This window comes from Primulina huaijiensis, chromosome 13, assembly GCF_012295235.1.
Source record: "Primulina huaijiensis isolate GDHJ02 chromosome 13, ASM1229523v2, whole genome shotgun sequence".
Classification (NCBI taxonomy): Eukaryota; Viridiplantae; Streptophyta; class Magnoliopsida; order Lamiales; family Gesneriaceae; genus Primulina; species Primulina huaijiensis.
The window spans coordinates 14,245,552-14,264,888 of NC_133318.1; the positions used below are offsets into that span (position 1 = coordinate 14,245,552).

The 19,337-nt window shown below is 36.0% G+C and overlaps 2 protein-coding genes and 1 pseudogene across 2 annotated transcripts; all 3 read left to right on the forward strand.

The window, feature by feature from the left end:
• The first annotated feature begins 498 nt into the window (after positions 1-498).
• Positions 499-7,149, forward strand: LOC140991671 (mitochondrial dicarboxylate/tricarboxylate transporter DTC-like). The gene is made up of 6 exons (XM_073461764.1): positions 499-732; positions 1,178-1,261; positions 3,671-3,732; positions 5,650-6,011; positions 6,137-6,351; positions 6,670-7,149. The coding sequence occupies exons 1-6, from the start codon at positions 616-618 to the stop codon at positions 6,724-6,726; spliced, it is 897 nt and encodes a 298-aa protein (XP_073317865.1). The 5' UTR covers positions 499-615; the 3' UTR covers positions 6,727-7,149.
• A 2,528-nt stretch (positions 7,150-9,677) lies between these two features.
• On the forward strand, positions 9,678-14,604 carry LOC140991741 (5'-adenylylsulfate reductase-like 5). The gene is made up of 4 exons (XM_073461870.1): positions 9,678-10,057; positions 11,404-11,585; positions 13,561-13,685; positions 13,973-14,604. The coding sequence occupies exons 1-4, from the start codon at positions 9,890-9,892 to the stop codon at positions 14,398-14,400; spliced, it is 903 nt and encodes a 300-aa protein (XP_073317971.1). The 5' UTR covers positions 9,678-9,889; the 3' UTR covers positions 14,401-14,604.
• Positions 14,605-15,522: 918 nt separating this feature from the next.
• LOC140991665 (uncharacterized) lies at positions 15,523-17,140 on the forward strand (annotated as a pseudogene).
• Positions 17,141-19,337: the final 2,197 nt, after the last annotated feature.

Genomic DNA, 19,337 nt, shown 5'->3' on the forward strand with positions numbered 1-19,337 from the left:
AATTGTGAGTTCTGTGAGTAGGACTTCATGGCTATCTCGAGGGCTGTGATTACATGACCCAAAAAAGATATGTTCATGAGACTTACATAAATAAGCAATATTGTCAAATATAAAGAATCACAAACATTGTTTTAATTAGGCTCGTCGAGGTGTTGGAGGGGTTAATAAACATATTAAATTTTTTTAATATATTCCTATAACACAATAAATTTGAGCTGGGTTATCATCTAAAATATAATGATCAATTATCTAGTTTGGCAAACAATAATAAATTAATTTTAATGAGTGCCGAAAAATTAAATTGGACTTAATGAATAACAATAAATCAATGATTTATATATTAGACTTGAATAAAATTTTGTATAGATTAAAACAAACATCAAGAAATGTTATATGACATGTAAGTGTGTAAACTCATATATAGCATTAAGTGTTTATTTAAAAGTTCAAGGGGCTAAGTGTTATAAAATGTATAGTTGAAGGGTCAGTTGTAAATTCGTTAAGGGTACACTTCACAGGAAACCCTAGGATGCTTTACTGACGACGAGTGTTAGTTTTCTCTTTGGTCCATCTCTCCCTTTGTTTGGAAAACTAGGGAGAAGAAAAAGGAGAACAATGGGAGAGGAGAAGCCGAAATCAGCTGGAGTTTGGCCCACCGTGAAGCCCTTTGTTAATGGCGGTTGCTCTGGTATGCTTGCTACCTGTGTCATCCAGCCAATCGATATGATTAAGGTACTCGGTGTTTGTTTTTTTTTTTTGGTTGGTGTACACGCGCGGGCGCATTTCATCGGGTTTGTTTGTAATTTATTTGAGTTTTGAGAATTAAATTTTGTTGGAGCTGGATGAATGTTGGCTTCTTGCTTTGTTTCAGATCTTAGATAAAATGGACTCTTCGAATTCTAAAATACGGTTGTTATAGTTTTGAAAGACTCGAATAAGTTTTGGATCCTCTTTCGCACCGTAATGGATTTGTAGTTTTACTGCCATTGTGTGTTGATGCAAATGTTATTTTATCCTTGATCTGTTGAAGGATTGATTTGAGGGTTTTTTTAGTTCTGTTATTTCGATGGCTTTGTATTGAATTTTTGAACGTTGATGGTGATGAACTCGAACTCTTATGGTTTTTGTGTGTGCTGAAGGTCACGGATCTTTATTAAGTCGTTTGTTCTGATTTCAGGTGAGAATTCAATTGGGCCAGGGATCAGCTGGGGAGGTTACTAAGAACATGCTTAAGAATGAGGGTGTGGGCGCCTTTTATAAGGTTTGTTTGGCATGAGCAGTCATTCGATTTCTATTTTCTATCCATGTGCTGTAAGATGAAAATTTGATCGGTTGGGCGAATGAAATTACTGGCGTGTTTACATATATGCATGTATGTCTGGACTATGGATCGAAAAATATTGACTAATTCAATTAGCAAGATTTTTGAGTTTTCATCATTTAAACTTTTACAAGGATTTCATTATCACCTTGATAATGCCCATCCTCAAGCCCAATTCACTAAAATACAGAGCCTGGAACTTTTTGGAAAATATATCAGGTGGCCATTGGATTGATGGATTTTGGAGGGAGTTATTTGAATTGTGGAAGGATTTGAGGTATGAATTCCAAACGACAACCAACTTAGGTGTATTTGAAATCTATAACAATTACTAGGGACGTAAGTGAGTCGAGCTGAGCCGAACGGTATCAGGCTCTAGTTTGGCTCATTTAAGATATGTATAGTCTCGAGCTCGATTCTAGATTTTATATTAGGCTCGAGCTTGGCTCGTTTTAAAATTATTTACCTAGTGAATAGCTCGAGCTAGGCTCGTTAATAGCTCGTTTATCATATTTAGTGAGTCTTGCTCGAGCTCGGCTCATTAGACGGGCTCGTTTTCGAGCTCCTTAAACAACCTCGTTTTCAAGCTCGTCAAACAAGCTTGTTTTCGAGCTCATCGAACATTCATAGCCAAAAGACCGACAATGATATGAGAATTTAAGGAGGTAGACTTTTATTTTATAGGTTTTCAATAATTTTTTTTACACTTAAATTTCGATGTGAGACAATGTAAGTTAATTATACACTCAAGGCCCAACAAACGAGCCAAGCTCGATCTCGTGAACAGGCTCCCGAGCTTACGAGCCAAATATCTTTAAGCTCGAGCTGTGCTCGATAAGTTTAATGAACGATCTCGAACGAGTTTTTTACCCAGTCGAGTTCTGAGTAGTTAGCAAGTGACTTGGTTCGTTTATGTCCCAAATAATTACTATTAAAATTGCATAACTCGATGTGGAATTGATTTGAAATCCACTTAATTTTGTTTATCCAAGCAAGTCAAATAATTTGAAATTCATCTATCATTTGAAGTTCAAGGTGAATTTGTCCTTTAAAATTTAATTAACGACTTAATATGATCATAGTTGTCAAAAATGCAAGGGGCATTAAAGCGCTCATGTGTTCTGGGGCTTAAAGCGCAAAGTGAAGCATATATTTTACAGAAGCAAATCACAATAAATAAAATATTCTAAAAAGGTAACAATAAAATCAATTTATTTAAAAAAAATATGAAACATGAGATATCAAATATTAAATTTTCATTTTCATCTTCCAAGTATTAAATATTAAAATGTGAGGGCAAAAAGGCAAAGGCGATGTGGTGCAGAGACAGCCTGTGGCATATGCAACAAGATATTAGGGTTTCTACTGCACAATTTTTAAATAAATAGAGGAAAAATCACACTTTATCATCTTTCAGATTTTTTAAAACAAAAAAACTTTTTTTTCTAGTAAGCGCAAAAAAGCGCACACTCATGGAAGCCGTGTGCTTTGGAGTGCACTGAAGCGCAGGCTGTGCTGTACGCGCTTTTAACAACTATGAATATGATACAGAAAAAAAAACAAAGAAAACAGGAAAATTTGAAACTGATGCATATAATTTGTTTCAAGGTTTCTTTTTTCTGAAAATAGTAATCAACTCACTTCAGTCTCTCAATGTTTCTGTGACTTTGCTAGTGTTCATGTCCACAAAGTGAGACTGTCATCTGCGAATGTTCTGTTTGGTATCAAGATGAATACATTTCTCGTGTTGCGGCATTTGAAGCAACATTTTGGGTTTCTTTGGAAAATTAATAGATCTTACAACTCAAAAATATGAGACTACATCGAATTTATGGATGACATGTGACTTCCTGCCTGGAAAACAATATAGCTCATTGATTAACATGTCTCTGAGTTTCTCAGTATTACTGCTACTGTACATAAAAACTCCCGTATCAAAAGTCTCAAAATGGTTAGAGATGTTGAATATACCCAGAGGCAATGTGTGGCATTGGAAGATCTTGAGATTTATCCTCTTCAGTTTGTGCTGCCTATTCATTCATATGGGTTTTGATTTTAATTCACGATTCAGGTTTGCGTTTACATTTTCAGCCTCAGTTTTCCATCTTCAAATTTGATTTTCTTCATGATGGCATATTGTTCTGTAATATTGTAAGTATATGCTTTGAAAGGTCCATGAAATGGATATTCCCTCGCGCCGATATGTATACTCGGATACTCCTACGAATTTGTGATATGAGATTCAAATTTCAAATGACGCTCGTTTTGTCCGGATTCAACATGAAATGTTACAATATGAGCCACATGCTTTTTTTTACTTGTCTTGATTATATTTTATTTTTTCTATAGGGCTTATCTGCTGGGCTTCTTCGACAAGCTACATATACAACTGCGAGGCTTGGGTCATTTAAGTGAGTATTTTCTATGAACAGTGCAGCTCTCAGGCTATAGTATATCCTTTATTATGGTTGGTTGACATGACATTTTGGATAAACTAGAATGTTGTTGATCAGTTATGTTGATTGTGCTTTTGATGCCTTAGTCTTTTGTTAGTGGTTTTTATTTATTTGATACTTTCCCAAACTAGAGTGTTGATCAGTTATGTTGATTGTGCTTTTGATGCCTTAGTCTTTTGTTAGTGGTTTTTATTTATCTGATACTTGCAATCACTGTATCATTCCTTGCAAGGACACCATTGTTTCTGTTTTAAGAACACAACTATTCGAATGGGAGTTTATTTTCCTGTCCAAATTTTTTCTGTATAGCTTATCAAAAGAGGAACGGAAGCACTGCAATTTGTTAACCAAATAGAGATCCATTTCCACTTTCATAAATTTTTTTTATCTTCATAGCTTATTGACGAATGAGTAGCCCAATTGAGATTGAGAGATCCCAAAGTGTGCAGTTTTTCGCTTTTTAGGATGTATTATCCAAAAGATCGGGGGCATTAGAAAGGATATAGATCATAGGATTAAAGACTATTGTTTGATCAGCTATGCTTTATGGCTCATAGTGGTGGGCCACTACAGGACTACATAAGCATAAGATGGTTGTAACAGAGATGTGTATGTTACGATGAATGTGTGGCAAAACACGCAAGGATATAATTAAGAATGAAAGGATTATGAGGTATTTAGGTGTAGTTTCCATAAAGGATAATATCACGGAGATACGTGTAACATAGTGTGGTCATGTGAAGAGGAGACCAAGCACGACTCCAATTCAACATATCTTAGATTGACATGTTAATGGAAGAAGTGAAAACTTGGTTAAAAGTGGGTAAGGATGATATCTTACATCTTGGTTTAAGACATAATATGTGGGAAAATCATTTAGTTTTGAGAATTAACATCCATGTAGTCGATCTCGTAACTAGCGGGAATATGCTATGATGACGACGATGATGATAGCTTATTGACGAAGAAGAATGGAAACACTACAATTTGTTATGATTACCGGCCTTATTAGTGCAATCTGTCTACTAGTATACGGCACACATGTTACCTCAGTCTTCACATATGTAGGTTGGTTTGTCTTTTTGGTTCAGAATTTGAGTTTTTCGAGACTTTTCTACGTGCTTTCATAGTCATTGCAAGGATTGAATAACATGTTAAATTTCATACCAAGGTATTTATATTTCTTTGAATTAAAGGAACATAAAATGGAAAATGAAGCGAAGCACAGGAAAGGATACACTTCTTCACAATCACAAGTTTTCTAGTTTTCATTAGTTCTGCAAGCTGATCACTTTTTAAGTGGTTGTACTAGGGAAAATCGACTGCTCATCCTTGTAGCAAGAAAGTCAAATGGATGAAGCAGTTAACCGATACGGCAACTCATCGTTAAGCACGGGATTTGTATCTCGCTGTTTGCGTCGGTTACATCAATAATATCTTTTTTTTGCCTAAACTGCTGAGTCGTTGACTCATAAAATAATTGTATTTACACTGATGTGAAGGCTTAACTTCAGAATTGCCTCTCAGAACCAGCTCTTGTGCCTTTTTTATTAGTTACATCCTTGAATGAAGAGACTTTCTTGGGGAAAAGTGCTGTGGTGTTTTTATTGGATGAGAGTGTAGATTGACTCATTGACATCAGTAGACCATCATATCATTTGATCATTTTGTGCTTCATCTGAATCAGATATCTGGCAACATGCGTCTCCTTCATCTGGAAGTTTGAATACCACAGTACTTATTCAATTCTGACCGCATGAGTTGTCTTGAAGCTAATGAAAATACATGAAATACCGGAAATATTAGTAATATTTTCTAATTTATGTAATGTAATGTAGCATTTCCACTTACTTCTCAACTTTTCTGATATAGGATTTTGACCAACAAAGCACTAGAAGCTAATGATGGGAAGCCCCTTCCACTTTATCAAAAAGCTCTTTGTGGTTTGACTGCAGGAGCTATTGGAGCAACAGTTGGTAGTCCTGCAGATCTAGCACTCATACGCATGCAGGCAGATGCAACATTACCCGTTGCCCAGCGGCGGAATTACACAAATGCCTTTCATGCACTTTATCGTATTGCTGCTGATGAAGGGGTGTTAGCGCTCTGGAAAGGTGCTGGACCTACTGTGGTAAGGGCTATGGCACTTAACATGGGTATGCTTGCTTCTTATGATCAAAGTGTGGAGTTCTTCAAGGACTCTCTTGGTTTTGGTGAGGCTACTACAATTATAGGTGAGATACTCTGAGACTATACTGGCAGTACCTTTATCTCATTTGTTGAGAGCATTCTTGAAACATAACGTTTTGTTATTTTATTTAATTAATTTAAAATTTCAATTTTTTACCTTTTTCTTCAGGGGCTAGTACCGTGTCAGGATTCTTTGCTTCAGCCTGTAGTTTACCATTTGATTATGTCAAAACCCAAATACAGAAAATGCAACCGGATGCCGAAGGAAAATATCCGTACACTGGTTCTCTAGATTGTGTTGTGAAAACATTGAAGTCAGGCGGACCCTTCAAATTCTACACTGGTTTCCCAGTATACTGTGTTAGAATTGCCCCTCATGTCATGGTACTCTCTTTGTCCCTATATACTAGCGGAACTCTCCATTATCATTATTTGAAACATCCAACTAGTTGTCGTCCAAGGAATGCAAATTTTGCTGCTCATGACCTTGCTCGTAAAACTCAATATTGCATGTAATTTAGTGTTTTGGATGCTATTCCTATGCTTTTGAAAAATGCTGCAACTAATTATCTGTTGCATCGTCAATGAAATGGATGTTCGTAATTTTTTTTCTTTTTAAAAAAAACCCCATCGAGTCCTGATAAAAATTTAAAATAAAATATCGTCTTAGAATTTAATCTACTGTTGTTTGTGTTCTTGCAGATGACCTGGATATTCTTGAACCAGATTCAGAAGATTGAAAAGTCTGTTGGGTTGTAAACCCGGAGAGGATCACCATTGAAGTTGGCCTTTGATCAAATAATGAAATTTCACAATGTTGTATTAGTTTCTTGTCTTCCTTTTTTGGGAAAAATTCACGTCCCCAAAGATTGTTGGGTAATCTTATACCGCTACTGAATGAATTTTTGTACTGATCCGAATCAGAGTAGGATAGAGATCTGAGAATTTCTCAGGTGATTTATGGGAGGTTTATTTGTTTGCGAAATCGGTTTATTGTTTTCGCCAAAAATAATTTGTGTACTCTGAATTACAGATAAGCATAGACTTGGCGTGCATCATTCATTAGCTGTAAAATATTGGTGTTGTATTTGGAATTTGCTTTACGCTTTAACCACAGGATTAGAGAAGCTAAAACGTTTAAATTATTGCTGTTTGACCGAATCATGGGATCGAAATCACTAATTCGAATTCTCGGTTGATTTATTGGCTCAATCTCAACGTCAAATATTTTATTTGTTTCAACTCTGTCGTTATGTTTGGATTGTAATGATTTCAAATTTATTTACTGGTTTGGAGGTACAAAAAATAAAGAGTCTGTGTAAGATTAATTTTTATTAGTAGAAGAGTGAAGAAGCTAGGGATAATATATCTATGATACCTTCCACTTCGACCCTCTTTTTGAAGAACCTAAATCTATAAAGTTACTAGCTAGAAAATGGGTTGAAAAAATTGCACGTCTGGGTGTCAGTGGATCTCTAAAGATTAAATGGTCGGCCCAGTCATATCACAATACCAAGGAAGTTGCTCGGATTCTACATAAAAAAACACCTCATCCAACCTCTGTGAGAGAAAGGATTATCATCTAGAAAATCGCATTCGGGCTGAGGTAATAAGTAAAATTGACTCGTTTCTTTTCTTTTAATTTTCACAAAACGACCTAGGAGTGCAACCGAGAGAGGTATATAAAAATACTTAAGCTAGACCCCTAAGGTCAGAAGTGTGCTAAAAGAATTAGGAGCTTGCTAGCTTGAGCCTATCAGATAGTGCTCGCAAAGGCTTTGAACGAATTTGGGAATCGAGAACCAAAGACCCATCTCTAGCTAATCCAAGTAAAACGTATAATACCCTTCAGGTGGGAGATGGGCCTTATTTGTGAGTTTGGGGATCTGGATATCAATCGACGAGACAATCCTGAAAATTTCTTAATCTTATAAACATCACTAGACTCAAGAATTGAAGCCTTAACTTCATACCAATGATGCCCAATAGTGGTCATCCGATCTTTGTCCACTATTATTTGAGCCGATTTCTTATTTCTAGCTAAACGAAGATTAGGGTCACCTGAGCTCCTAAGGGAGGGGGCAGAAGTATTTATGGCTTCAATCATTTCTTAACTAAAATATCACAACTAGCACAAAAAGAAGAACTTACCAAAGAGATCAAAAAGAAAAGAGTTTGGAACGAGAAGGTCTCGAACGTAGGATAGTTTGGCCGAGCTGTGGACGTCAGTAGTGCGGGAGATGCTCTAGATCTTGGCGGAGTATTGGTGCGAAGAGAGAAAGATGAAAATGAGCGAATGAAGACCTTATTTATAGAAGAGCATGGGAGAGGCCAACGGTTGGATCAATCAGGAGCGAACGAATTGAATCATGCCTGTTAAAAACCTCAGGATCCAAACCCTCACTTGATCCTAGCCGACCAAACTAGTATTAGTGGTGGGGAAGGTGGATCACCCGGATTGGCATCTTGATCGTTCGTCATTAGTGGTCTAGATTTTCTTACAACCAATGCAAAACCCAAAGACTTAGGGCTCGATCAGATCCACCAACTAGTCTAAAATTCAATGATTCTTTTAAATCAAAGAGATAAGGTACTACTGGTGCCCCATAAATTAACCTTTCTCGAGTCCTAACCCTTTTCGAGACCATGAGTCATAATCGGCAGAGCCTGCTCGGTCGAAGCCCCGAGCCTCCCATGCTCGGCCGAGGCCCTGAGCGGCGCTCGGCCGAAGCCCTGAGCCATGCTTAGCCGAGCCATGTTCATCCAGAGCCTAGCTACGTACTTGATCCGATTTCAGAGTAGTGTAATATTTACGTACAAAGCCCCACTACCTCGGGCTTTAGATGGAAAGGAGTATGTTACAGATTATGGTACAAGTCCGTATGCAGGCTGAGTAATAGGGCGATGCTCTAATTAATTATGCGAGCTAAGATCCAATCCTGACCTAAGTGTTCGGACTCTATCCTAAGAACCCTATCAAATATCGAGTGCATGAGTGATCTTTTTAAATATAGGATAATCTCACGATATGATTAAGTATACCAAAATATCCGGGATACAATTAGATTGATAGGGATTTGATGAGAATTTACATTTACAAGGGAAATCTACATAAGATAGACTTCTTCTCGGTATGGTAACTAGTCATATCAACGCTTATAAATACTCAGGGAATATTTCACCCTACCTTATGGGGCACTGCCCCCATGAGGTAATCAAAGGCCCAATTTTAACCACATCTATGCGGGGTCCACCAATTCATATGCGAGGTCCACCAAATTCTTTAAAATCAACGGCTCAGATCCTGTGGGGCAGTATCGACAGAACCAATACTCAGGTGTGGTTCATTGTTTGATTAATTAACACATTGATTCACTTAACACTACTTTACGTACCACAGCTCTTTTTCCTTGAGTTAAGATCTAATTTTTGCGTCGAAAAGGTCATGTTGTAAAAATTCCCGACACCCCCAACTATTGCTCTTATGTGCAAATTAAAATCAATCCATCAATCACGACTCAAATATTGAAGGTTCGAAAACTACATTCATGACCAAACGGTATCATCAAAGTTCTTGCACCAATTGACAAAGATTTTCAACTTCCTTCGCTCCACATCGACACAGATGTACAACATCAGTCGTCGGTTTCTATTGGTTCTCAGTATTTAAAAAAAAATAAAATGTATTATAGGCTATTTCGCTGTTATATTATTGATCATTTCCATCTCATAAAAGTCGCTGATAGAGATTTTATCATTATTAATTAATTACATAAATTATAATAAAACTCAATAATGATCGTGGATCCTCAAATCATGGTGGCGGTGGAAGAATCAATCTCATTTTAGGTTTTGTATTATCTCGAGGAGAAATAATTTTTGGATTCGAGAATCAGAAGAACGGAGGATTTTGATTCTGTCCATGGAGGTCTCGATGAGAAAACGCCTGAGTCTGTTGATGTGTATATTAGCCGCATCGGCTCCAGCTGCGTATGCAGCGCCCATCTGTCGCCGTGAATTCAAGACCTTTCTGCGCCATCTGAATTCACAGTGCCCGCCGTCGATCCCCTTCTCACCTTCTCCTATCCTGGTAATTTTTAGGTTTTGAATTTATGTGGTTATTTACTATTTCGATTGTTGTATATCTTTTTCTTTTCGATTTACTGCTTTTTGACCTTATTGGTTGCTGATAAAAAAAATTTCACCTGGCTATTGTAATTGTGTAAGCATTGACTTTTTGATCCTGTCGACGGTTCTTGAGGGTATCGTTTGATTTCTGGTTTTGTCATGTTCTGTGGCGTGTGCTTTCACTTGGTGTTTCATATTGTCTTCATTTTATCCATGGATTTATGTGGGCTTATGGTTCTCCAAAAGGTAGCTAAGCATCTTCCTTGCACTGGAAACTTCTTATAAAATTGTAATCATTTATAGACTTTTAAAACTAATTGTTTTCTCTATTATTTTATTATAAGGAGTTAATGTTTGTAAAGAGCCTTTTCACGGGATTAGTTCGCCTAAACTAAGATGGATCTACTTTTACCTGATCAACCTCCAGTGTTGATGTTACTTTTCCTGATGGACAGTGGTGTCATGCATCTTTATTTGGTTTTAATTTTTCAATAGCAGGATAGTTCCCCATTTTATCGTTGAGAAAATTATATAATGTAAGGGTTTAAAAGGTGAGTATAAAAATTGCAAGATCTTAAATTTTAATCTGAAAACAAATTTCGAACAAGGTTAAGGGTTATACTTTGGAGTATTTTACAATAAAATGTTCAACCTTAGTTGATGTTGCATTTTTTTCCTCAAATGAGCTTATAAGATAAAGTCATCATATCCTTGTAGTGGACGCACCAGTTTCAGAGGCATACATATTCCAATATTGCAGCTATTAAAAATCTACCTGTAATATAGTGCGCCAATATCCATGCACCAATTATTTTCTGCACTCGTTTATCAACAATGGGTTATCGTCTATACTCCTGCTCAGGGGCACTCAATAGTTTTTTGGTAAATGGGAAAAACCCATTATGTTTCACAACTAGATATCATGCCAGTAAGCTTTTTAATTTATCAACATTTGAGTTATGAAACATATGCTGCTGCATCGATAAAGTGTGCTTCTGAAACAACTAGAAAGGAGAGACTGGGGATAGCTGTAAAAAATGTTTTTTTTTGGGTCAATACTCCCATATTCCATTATTATAATTATGATTGTGATTATGATTATGATTATGATTATGATTATGATTATGATTATGATTAATTGTAGTTGGACTAATTACCGCTACAGGATGGCAGGCACTAACTTGTTAGTAGTTGTGGTTGGGTGAAATTTACATCTCTGTTGGATTTTGTGTTTTTTTTCTTGTCACGTGCAGTTTTCTGGCTTTATGCTGTCCTATTAATCATTTATGTGTTGCATGACATTTGAAGGTGGATGGAGGATCATTTGAAGAAGCTTTGAGCTCTGCAAAGGAGAATGAGTATACTGCTGTTCTGTTTTATGCTTCTTGGTGCCCTTTCTCAAGCATTTTTCGAACACAGTTTTCTAGTCTGAGTTCCCTATATCCACAGATCAAACATGTGATGGTTGAGCAGTCTTCTGCCATGCCCAGGTTCGTGTTTTTAGATATGCTCTCTGCTCCCTTCATTTCTTTATCTTCCCCTCCTTGGTTCCTAAGTACGTGCTTTGTTAGACCTTCAATCCCCAGATGAGAATGGTCACTGTGGATCACATTGTGCATATTAATTTATTTACTGTTCATAATTCACCACCTGCCTGCTGTAAAAAATGGCTCATCGCCTCTTTGCAACGATTAGCTGTAGCTGAACCAATAGCATAAGATTGACCAAAGATTTTGCAGCACCTTGAGGTTCTCCAATTGCAACATTTTAACTGAGAGACATAAATCCCTCCAAAAAATATTGATTGCTTTGAACTACAAAAGTTTTTTTCTTATTTTTAAAATAAACAGTGGCTTAAAGAAGGATGTTCGGATTGGTTTGTTTGTTTCTTTTTTAAAAAAATACTTAGAATCAAAATTCGCGAGACGCTAGTCGGACACCAAACGAGACTAGGCGCCGTTAGGCGGATTCCATAGTATCAACATAATAAATCACGTACTATAACTCCAACACAATATCATCAAATTTAAAATGCGTTCTAAATTACACGACCAATAGAATATCAAAAATTTATTCCACTTCTTCTACTCCTTAATTTCAACAACTTATTCGTTATCGGACACAAACTCAATATCATCATTGTTATCCTCATCTTCTTCGGATGCAAAATCATCTTCGTGAAATTCTCTCACTCTAGATCGCAGACGAAGATGAAGTTTGGTGTGCTAAGGTAAGCCAACAAATCGCATTTCTTGTTATACTTTGGTTTAGAACCTATAAAAAAATTTATCTTTCATTATTTTTAAATTAGGCTTTTAATTTAAATTAAAAGTCCAAAAAAATTCAAAAAAATCCCAAAAATTTACCTAAAAGCCCAATCGTTTGCGTCTCCTAGGACAAATAGGCCGATTAGTCGCCACCTAGACTTGCCGACTAGCACTTGTGGTCGGCCAGCGCCTAGCACCTAGACCGAATTTTAGAACACTGGTAGAAAATCTAGAAGCCGAGTCTGGTTTCTGGGCTTCGGCTTCAACAAAACTTTTCAAAGGAAAAAAAAAGAAGAAAACCTCTTTTCATTGCTTTTTTTTTTTTAAATTATTTTCATTGTTTTTTTTTAATTAAAAAAACGCAATTGAAAACCTCCCTCTACAAATACTTTTTTTTAAGCCAAGAGCTTTGACTTAATTGTAACAAGCGCACTAAGGCGCAAAAGGGGTGGTCTTGGAGCCTGGCGCAAAAAGGGTGGTCTTGGAGCCTGAGACACAAGGCAAGGTGTGCCCCTTATTAAAGCTAAGCGCACTATTAATTTTTAAAAATATGTATTTATCCATTATACTAATATATGGCAAAAATGCTATTATTGAAATAATTAAGTTGTGCAAGCAAAAATTAATTAATAAAAATGATTGTTCTTACTGTTTGCCGATTTGGAGATCCTCTGTTGTCGTTATTGCACTGCTTGTAACTTTTTGCAGATGACTTGATACTGTTTTGGGCCTTGCTCGTTGCTGACCCGATTCTTATTTCTTAGGGTTTATGCGTTTGCTTTGTTTTTTTTAAAAAAAAATCAGATTTGGACTTTGTAGCCAATTTGTTTTTTTAAAAAAAGAACTTTGCCTTGGTGCATTCTTAGGTGTAGCAGGCGAGTGGTGCCTCCCGCCTTAAGGAATATGGCAATCACTTGTATATCCAAACCAGTCTATTATTACGATCATGAATATGGCAATCACTTGTATATCCAAATTGGCCAGTTATCAGGGGACCTTGATTTAATTGCTGATAATTTTAACGAGCACTTTAGGGGTCATAAACATATTGATAAGTTTAATATTTTTAAATGGTGCTGGGATATCATCATGTACTCTGAATTTGTAGCAAAATAGCCGAAGAGGTTGATAACCTGTTTTCTGCATCCGTTTTATACTTTTTCGTCTATATTTAATTTGCTTACTTGTTTTTGGGCAGTGTTTTCTCTATATACGGGATTCATAGTGTACCTTCTCTACTGATTGTGCATCATACCACACAAACGAGATTTCATGGTCAAAAAGATCTCCCTTCTCTCGCAGACTTTTACAAAAGAATTACAGGTAGCACGTGCAGTATAATGCCTATTTTTAGGTTTCTAAGTTTGATTTTGTCGTATGGCGATGCTATCCACCTGAATGATGATAAGTTTTTTGTAATTTATCTTGGTCATTTTCTATTTTTTGGGAATAAGGAGAATGAACATGTACTTTTATCGAGAACCATTCACGGCTTAAGAGTGTATTCTTAGGCATTGATTTTACCCCATGACATCAATTTTGACTTGCATGTTCTGAGATTAAAAGCTACTTTTCTTTTCCTCTTACATGGAATCCTTTTATATGAACAGGGATGAACCCAGTAGTGGATTTGGTGGAAGATGCGTCAAGTGATTCGGCGTATGACTCAAACGTGTCTCAGCTTTGGAATGGAGCATCGTTGAAGGAAACTTTTACTAGGGAACCTTATCTACTACTTTCTATAGCATTTGTCTTGTCAAGAGCATTTCTGTATTTCTTCCCAGGAATCGCATCTTGTTTAAAGGCACTGTGGATCTCATGCATTCCTCATCTAAATCTCGGAATATTTGGGGAATCGAGGCAGCTTTTGTGGCGTGTTCTACATCTCATCGACTTCAAGAGAATTTGGTACAAGATAAACGCATGTAAAACCAGGAACTTCCATAAAGGAGCTAGAAACGCTAGGGTTTGGGCATCATCCCTTGCCTCTGTTTCCTTAGGAGAGACGTCTTCGTCAAGAGTTTTGCCCTGCAAGTAACTTGTAAAATTATGTGTGTAAGCATGTACCCACATTGAAACAGGTGAGCTGTTCTTCTTCGTGTAGTATTTCCGAAAGTGCTTTTTTTTTTTCCCCTCTTCTCCCCCTCGTGTAAGTAAGGTTTGGTCATAAATTTAGCCAAGGGATCGTGTAATTTCAGTGTATACTTTATGTAGATGATGGAGAAATCTTCTGTAATGAAAATGTAAACCATTTTGTATCACGTAAAAACTTCATAATTAGAAATATATAACTTTTTTTCCTGATTTTAAAGTCGTTCTATTTATTCTTCCACAATCAGTGATTATTGTAAACTACTTTCAAATTATAAAATATCTCTGTCACTGAAACATAAAACATTCAGATTTCCAACCACTGGTTTAAAACATTTCAAAACATGAAATTGAAAGGAATGTCGTTGCATGGAATCGACTCTTTTTGTTTCATGATTCACTAACTGGATATAATTTCTTTTCTTTAAAAAAGGATTTTCTCAGTCAATAACATTAAAGTTATATTATTCAACATAAAACATTTGAAACCATATTATTAGTTTTTTTTTTTTTTTTTCCAATTTTTCGTAACCATGATAAGCTAAGAAGTCCATTGAGTTTTGCTAACTAATAAATATTATTGTTGAGCTACCTCTTATAAGTTTAAACTGTCACAAAAAGTGATTATTTCTTAAAAAATTTGCAAAGAAGAATATGAAATTCGAAGCCGTTGACAGATACACAAAGGTACAGATATTTTGTTGAATTTGTTTTTAAAAAAAACTTAAATATGTGTTGAGTAGGTCTCTTGTGAGACGGTTTCACGAATCTTTATCTGTGAGACGGGTCAACCTTACCGATATTCACAATAAAAAGTAATATTCTTAGCATAAAAAGTAATACTTTTTCATGAATGACCCAAATAAGAAATACGACTCGTGAGACCGTCTCATACAAGTTTTGTCATATGTGTTTGAGCAAGATTTTTGTTAAAGGTTTATGAAAATATTTTTTTTTCTCCAGATATAATTTTTAAAAAATAATTAAGAGATATTTTTATGTTTTTAAAATAAAAAACAAGGGACAAAGAGTCTTCTACTTCTACATCAACATGAGGTTGTTAGTTTTGTTGTGATATCTGGGCCTTACTAATTACATTATGGGCTTTACAAATTTTGGCCCATTTAGCAATCCTAGTTCCGTACTCTGATTCTCAAATTCGGGCAGACCCTAACAATTTCCAGCACTTTCTGCTTGTACTGTACGCCATCATGGTATGCACTCTCTGAATGTATATGAATCCGTGATTTTCATGAATTCTCCATGCTCTATCTTTGGTTTTTCGTGATATAATGGTTTGCAAGATCTTTGTTATTTGTAGACTGCGGATGCTGTGAACCCGAAAGCGTATCCGTTGGCAGATTCGCAGCTCAACATTACTATTCTAGACTTGGTTCAGCAAGCCGCTAATTATAAACAGCTCAAGAAAGGCGCTAATGAAGGTGTGTTAATTTCGTTCTTGATTTTATTGTTATTTTTTATGAATGAGAATCTGTTTGGTTTCTTTTATGAACTTATTGCAGCGACTAAGACGAGGGATTTCCGAGTTCATTGTGATGGCAGCTGACACAGAGCCCCTTGAAATCCTTCTTCACCTTCCACTTCTTGCTGAAGATAAGGTTTCTATAATTAGTAAAATTTTAATGGCTTTTGATAACTGAGAAGAAGTTCAGTGTGATACTGTATAAATTATAAGTATGGATATGGAGACTGGCTGACTGACTACATTTTGTTTTGATTGCACAATTTGTAAATTTGGGTTAAAACTGCCATCTTTCAGCGGTTGGATTTAATTGGAAGATCTGTGATTGAGAAAAGAACATTTGCCATTACTATACTCAAAATATAGAAAAAGAAAGAGAACTTTGTAGCATCCTGCGATATGCATGCAATATCAAATACTGGATCTGTTAGAAAATAACTTTTATGGCAAAACTATCAAAAAATAGATTATAGTTGGCCATGTAGTTCTGATGTTTACCATTTCATTGTACAATGTATTAGTTATTTGCAGCTTTCAACGATATGCTTTTTTACCTTATTGATTATGTGGGAGTATTCTGATAATGGTTAGGTGATTTTTATCTGCTAGAAACAGCATGAAATTATAACTTCTTGACCTCTTGTGTGTTTGGTTGGGAGTTTGGTAGTTGTTAAGTGGCTCATAAATCCTGTAACACTGAGTGCAGAACGTCCCGTATGTTTTTGTTCCATCAAAACAAGCTCTTGGTCGTGCATGTGGAGTTACCAGACCAGTCATCGCATGTTCTGTGACGAGCAATGAGGGAAGTCAATTGAAATCTCAAATACAGCAATTGAAGGTAAACTATGAATTATTTCACTCTTTTTGTGGTTATTGAGAGCTTGATTTTCATAGGTGATTTAATTGTATTATCCTTCTTGTCTAATGCAGGATGCCATTGAGAAGCTCCTGATCTGAATGTGATGGGAATCAAAGAATGTGTAATCCAGAATGATGAGCCTTTTGAGTCAACCCATCTGTTTTTATTTAGTTGTCTCTTAGACGCATTTGTTAGCCTTCTTCGTCGAGTTGTGTCGAGTTGCACAAGTAATTTAGTAGCTTTTAAGGGCAATGACTAATACATACTCTTTTGGGATTTGTTTAATGCTAAAACCACTTGACCATGTTGACAGATATTGGCATTTGGAGAAAAAGCGCTTTTTTTTATTATCAGGGGCCATGCCGTGACTCATTCATTTCATAGGAAGTGGTCAAGCCCCAGCTCATTTTATAAGCGTGGGGCAATGTTTACGGCCTAGCAAAAATTATCTTTATTTCACATTGTTACAGAAATTATCGTCGGCTTTCTAGGGGAAAAAATTAATAGAAACATATTGACGTCATGTGGCTTTAATACATTACTGAACATTGTGTTGGTTAGGGGTGGTAAAATGCAACACGATCCGTCAATTCGACATGATCCAACACGAAAAAAATCAGGTTCGGGTTGAAGTTTTTTTGGTTCGGGTTGGGTGGGTTCGGGTTTGTGTCAGGTTAGACGGGTTTCAAGTTGGGTCGCGGGTTGATCCGAAAATTTTTTTTTTTGAAAATATTCCCTATATTTTTATATATTGTATGTTTGAACAAAATTTATTGTATATTTATATGATAAATTTTCATCATTTAATATTTATTTTGTATTTTTTTTTATTTTTTTAACAATTGTTTATTTGATTTAGTAAATATACTTTTAATTTTCTACAATTAAACTTTCAAATTTAAATCGAAAATTTTGTTATTATGTGTTTAAATTAAAATATTATTATTTTTTATTTTTTTGAATTTTTTTCATTAATTTTTTTAAAAAAATAAAAAATAAATAAATAAAATTCGGGTTAGACGGGTTCGTGTTCGGGTTGGAAAAAAAATTCACGGGTTGATCCGAAATCCGATCCACTCGATCTGATTGACACCCCTTTAACTGTTGGCCTTAAAAAATTAAAATTGTTGCGCTCAAAGATGGGAGAGAATCGGGGCAAGGGGTCCATTGGGGCAAAAAAAATTAGAGGGTTAGTTGAAGGGTTGACCAATTCGTGGGCTTACAACCGACCGCTACATGTTCAACATCGAGAAAATCTGAGGGAAACATTGAGAAGAGTGAAACAAAAGAAAGGACAAAAATGCAAGGTGGCAACTCAATCATTCACAAACTCAAGCAAACGTTTGTAGATTTCAATCTCTATTTTCAGCATGTTGTTCATATTTTAGTTTATCAATTTCAAGTTTTCAAATTTAGTTTTTAGATTTCTTGCTAGTAAAAAATATGTTTATTTCAATTCTTAGTGACGTAATCATGTGTTTGTGTCTTTTGAAGAATCCGAGTAGCAAATAACTGAAATTTTAATCAAAATTCATTCGATGTTTTAGGAGTCAGATTTGCGCTTCGCTTCGGTCACGTGTTTGTGCCTGACATGCTCGCGCAAAAGTTGAAAGCAACAATTTGGCACGCTCAATGGGAAAAAAATGCCTCCAAAACAATCGAACACCGAGAAAAATAAAAGAATTCCCCAGCCACAAGGGAAAGATAGACATGGTCAAGGAGAATAAAATGATTTTGGTGGGAGATCAGTTGTCGAACTTGTGCAAAAGTTCGAGAGGGATACTGTAAAAGATGGGAATGTGCAACATGGGACTCAGGAAGTTCTAGTAGGTTATCTTGCACTCGAGTCGATTATTAAATATATGACCAGCATTTTCACTACTACTATGAACAACTTCATGAAAGAGGTCGGGTAGTGGCATGAACCATCAGTGGATGACAAATATAATGATCCAGAAAATAAAGAGACTGAGAAGCAAGTTCAAGTCTCAGAGAACTCTCGAGCAAGAAAAAATATCCGCTTGGAGTTACTTCCGAAAAAATAGTCTGTAACAGTGGAGAAATACATGTATGAGCTAGAGAGGTACGAGGATGCGGGAGTTCGAGGATCACCAATTATGAATTTGGAGACTCATGCTCGGGGGCACCGCATTTTGATACATAGAATGAGGTTAACAAGGGTAATCTTGTATAAGGAGCATGTGTTGTCTCGAATCACATGACTTGTGAATCCACAGTTAGTTGTATCTTTGAATCATTGAATGTCATATAAGTATTGATTTATGTGTTACCGTTGATATTGTCAAATTCAAAGAAGTTTAATTTGGTGATTAAGTTTGATGGAGTTCAAACATATGGCTTATAAAGATGTTCGTAAGTGGATTTCATATTTGAAAGTTGTGAGTAAACATGACTGCCAAAATTGTAAGGAGAGTGCAACAACCTAAATTTTGTGAAGGAGTTCTAAAATTGACATCTGCCAAAATTTGAGTCAGTTGACAGTTTACTTTGAATAGTTGACTTCGACTCGGTGGTTTTCGAA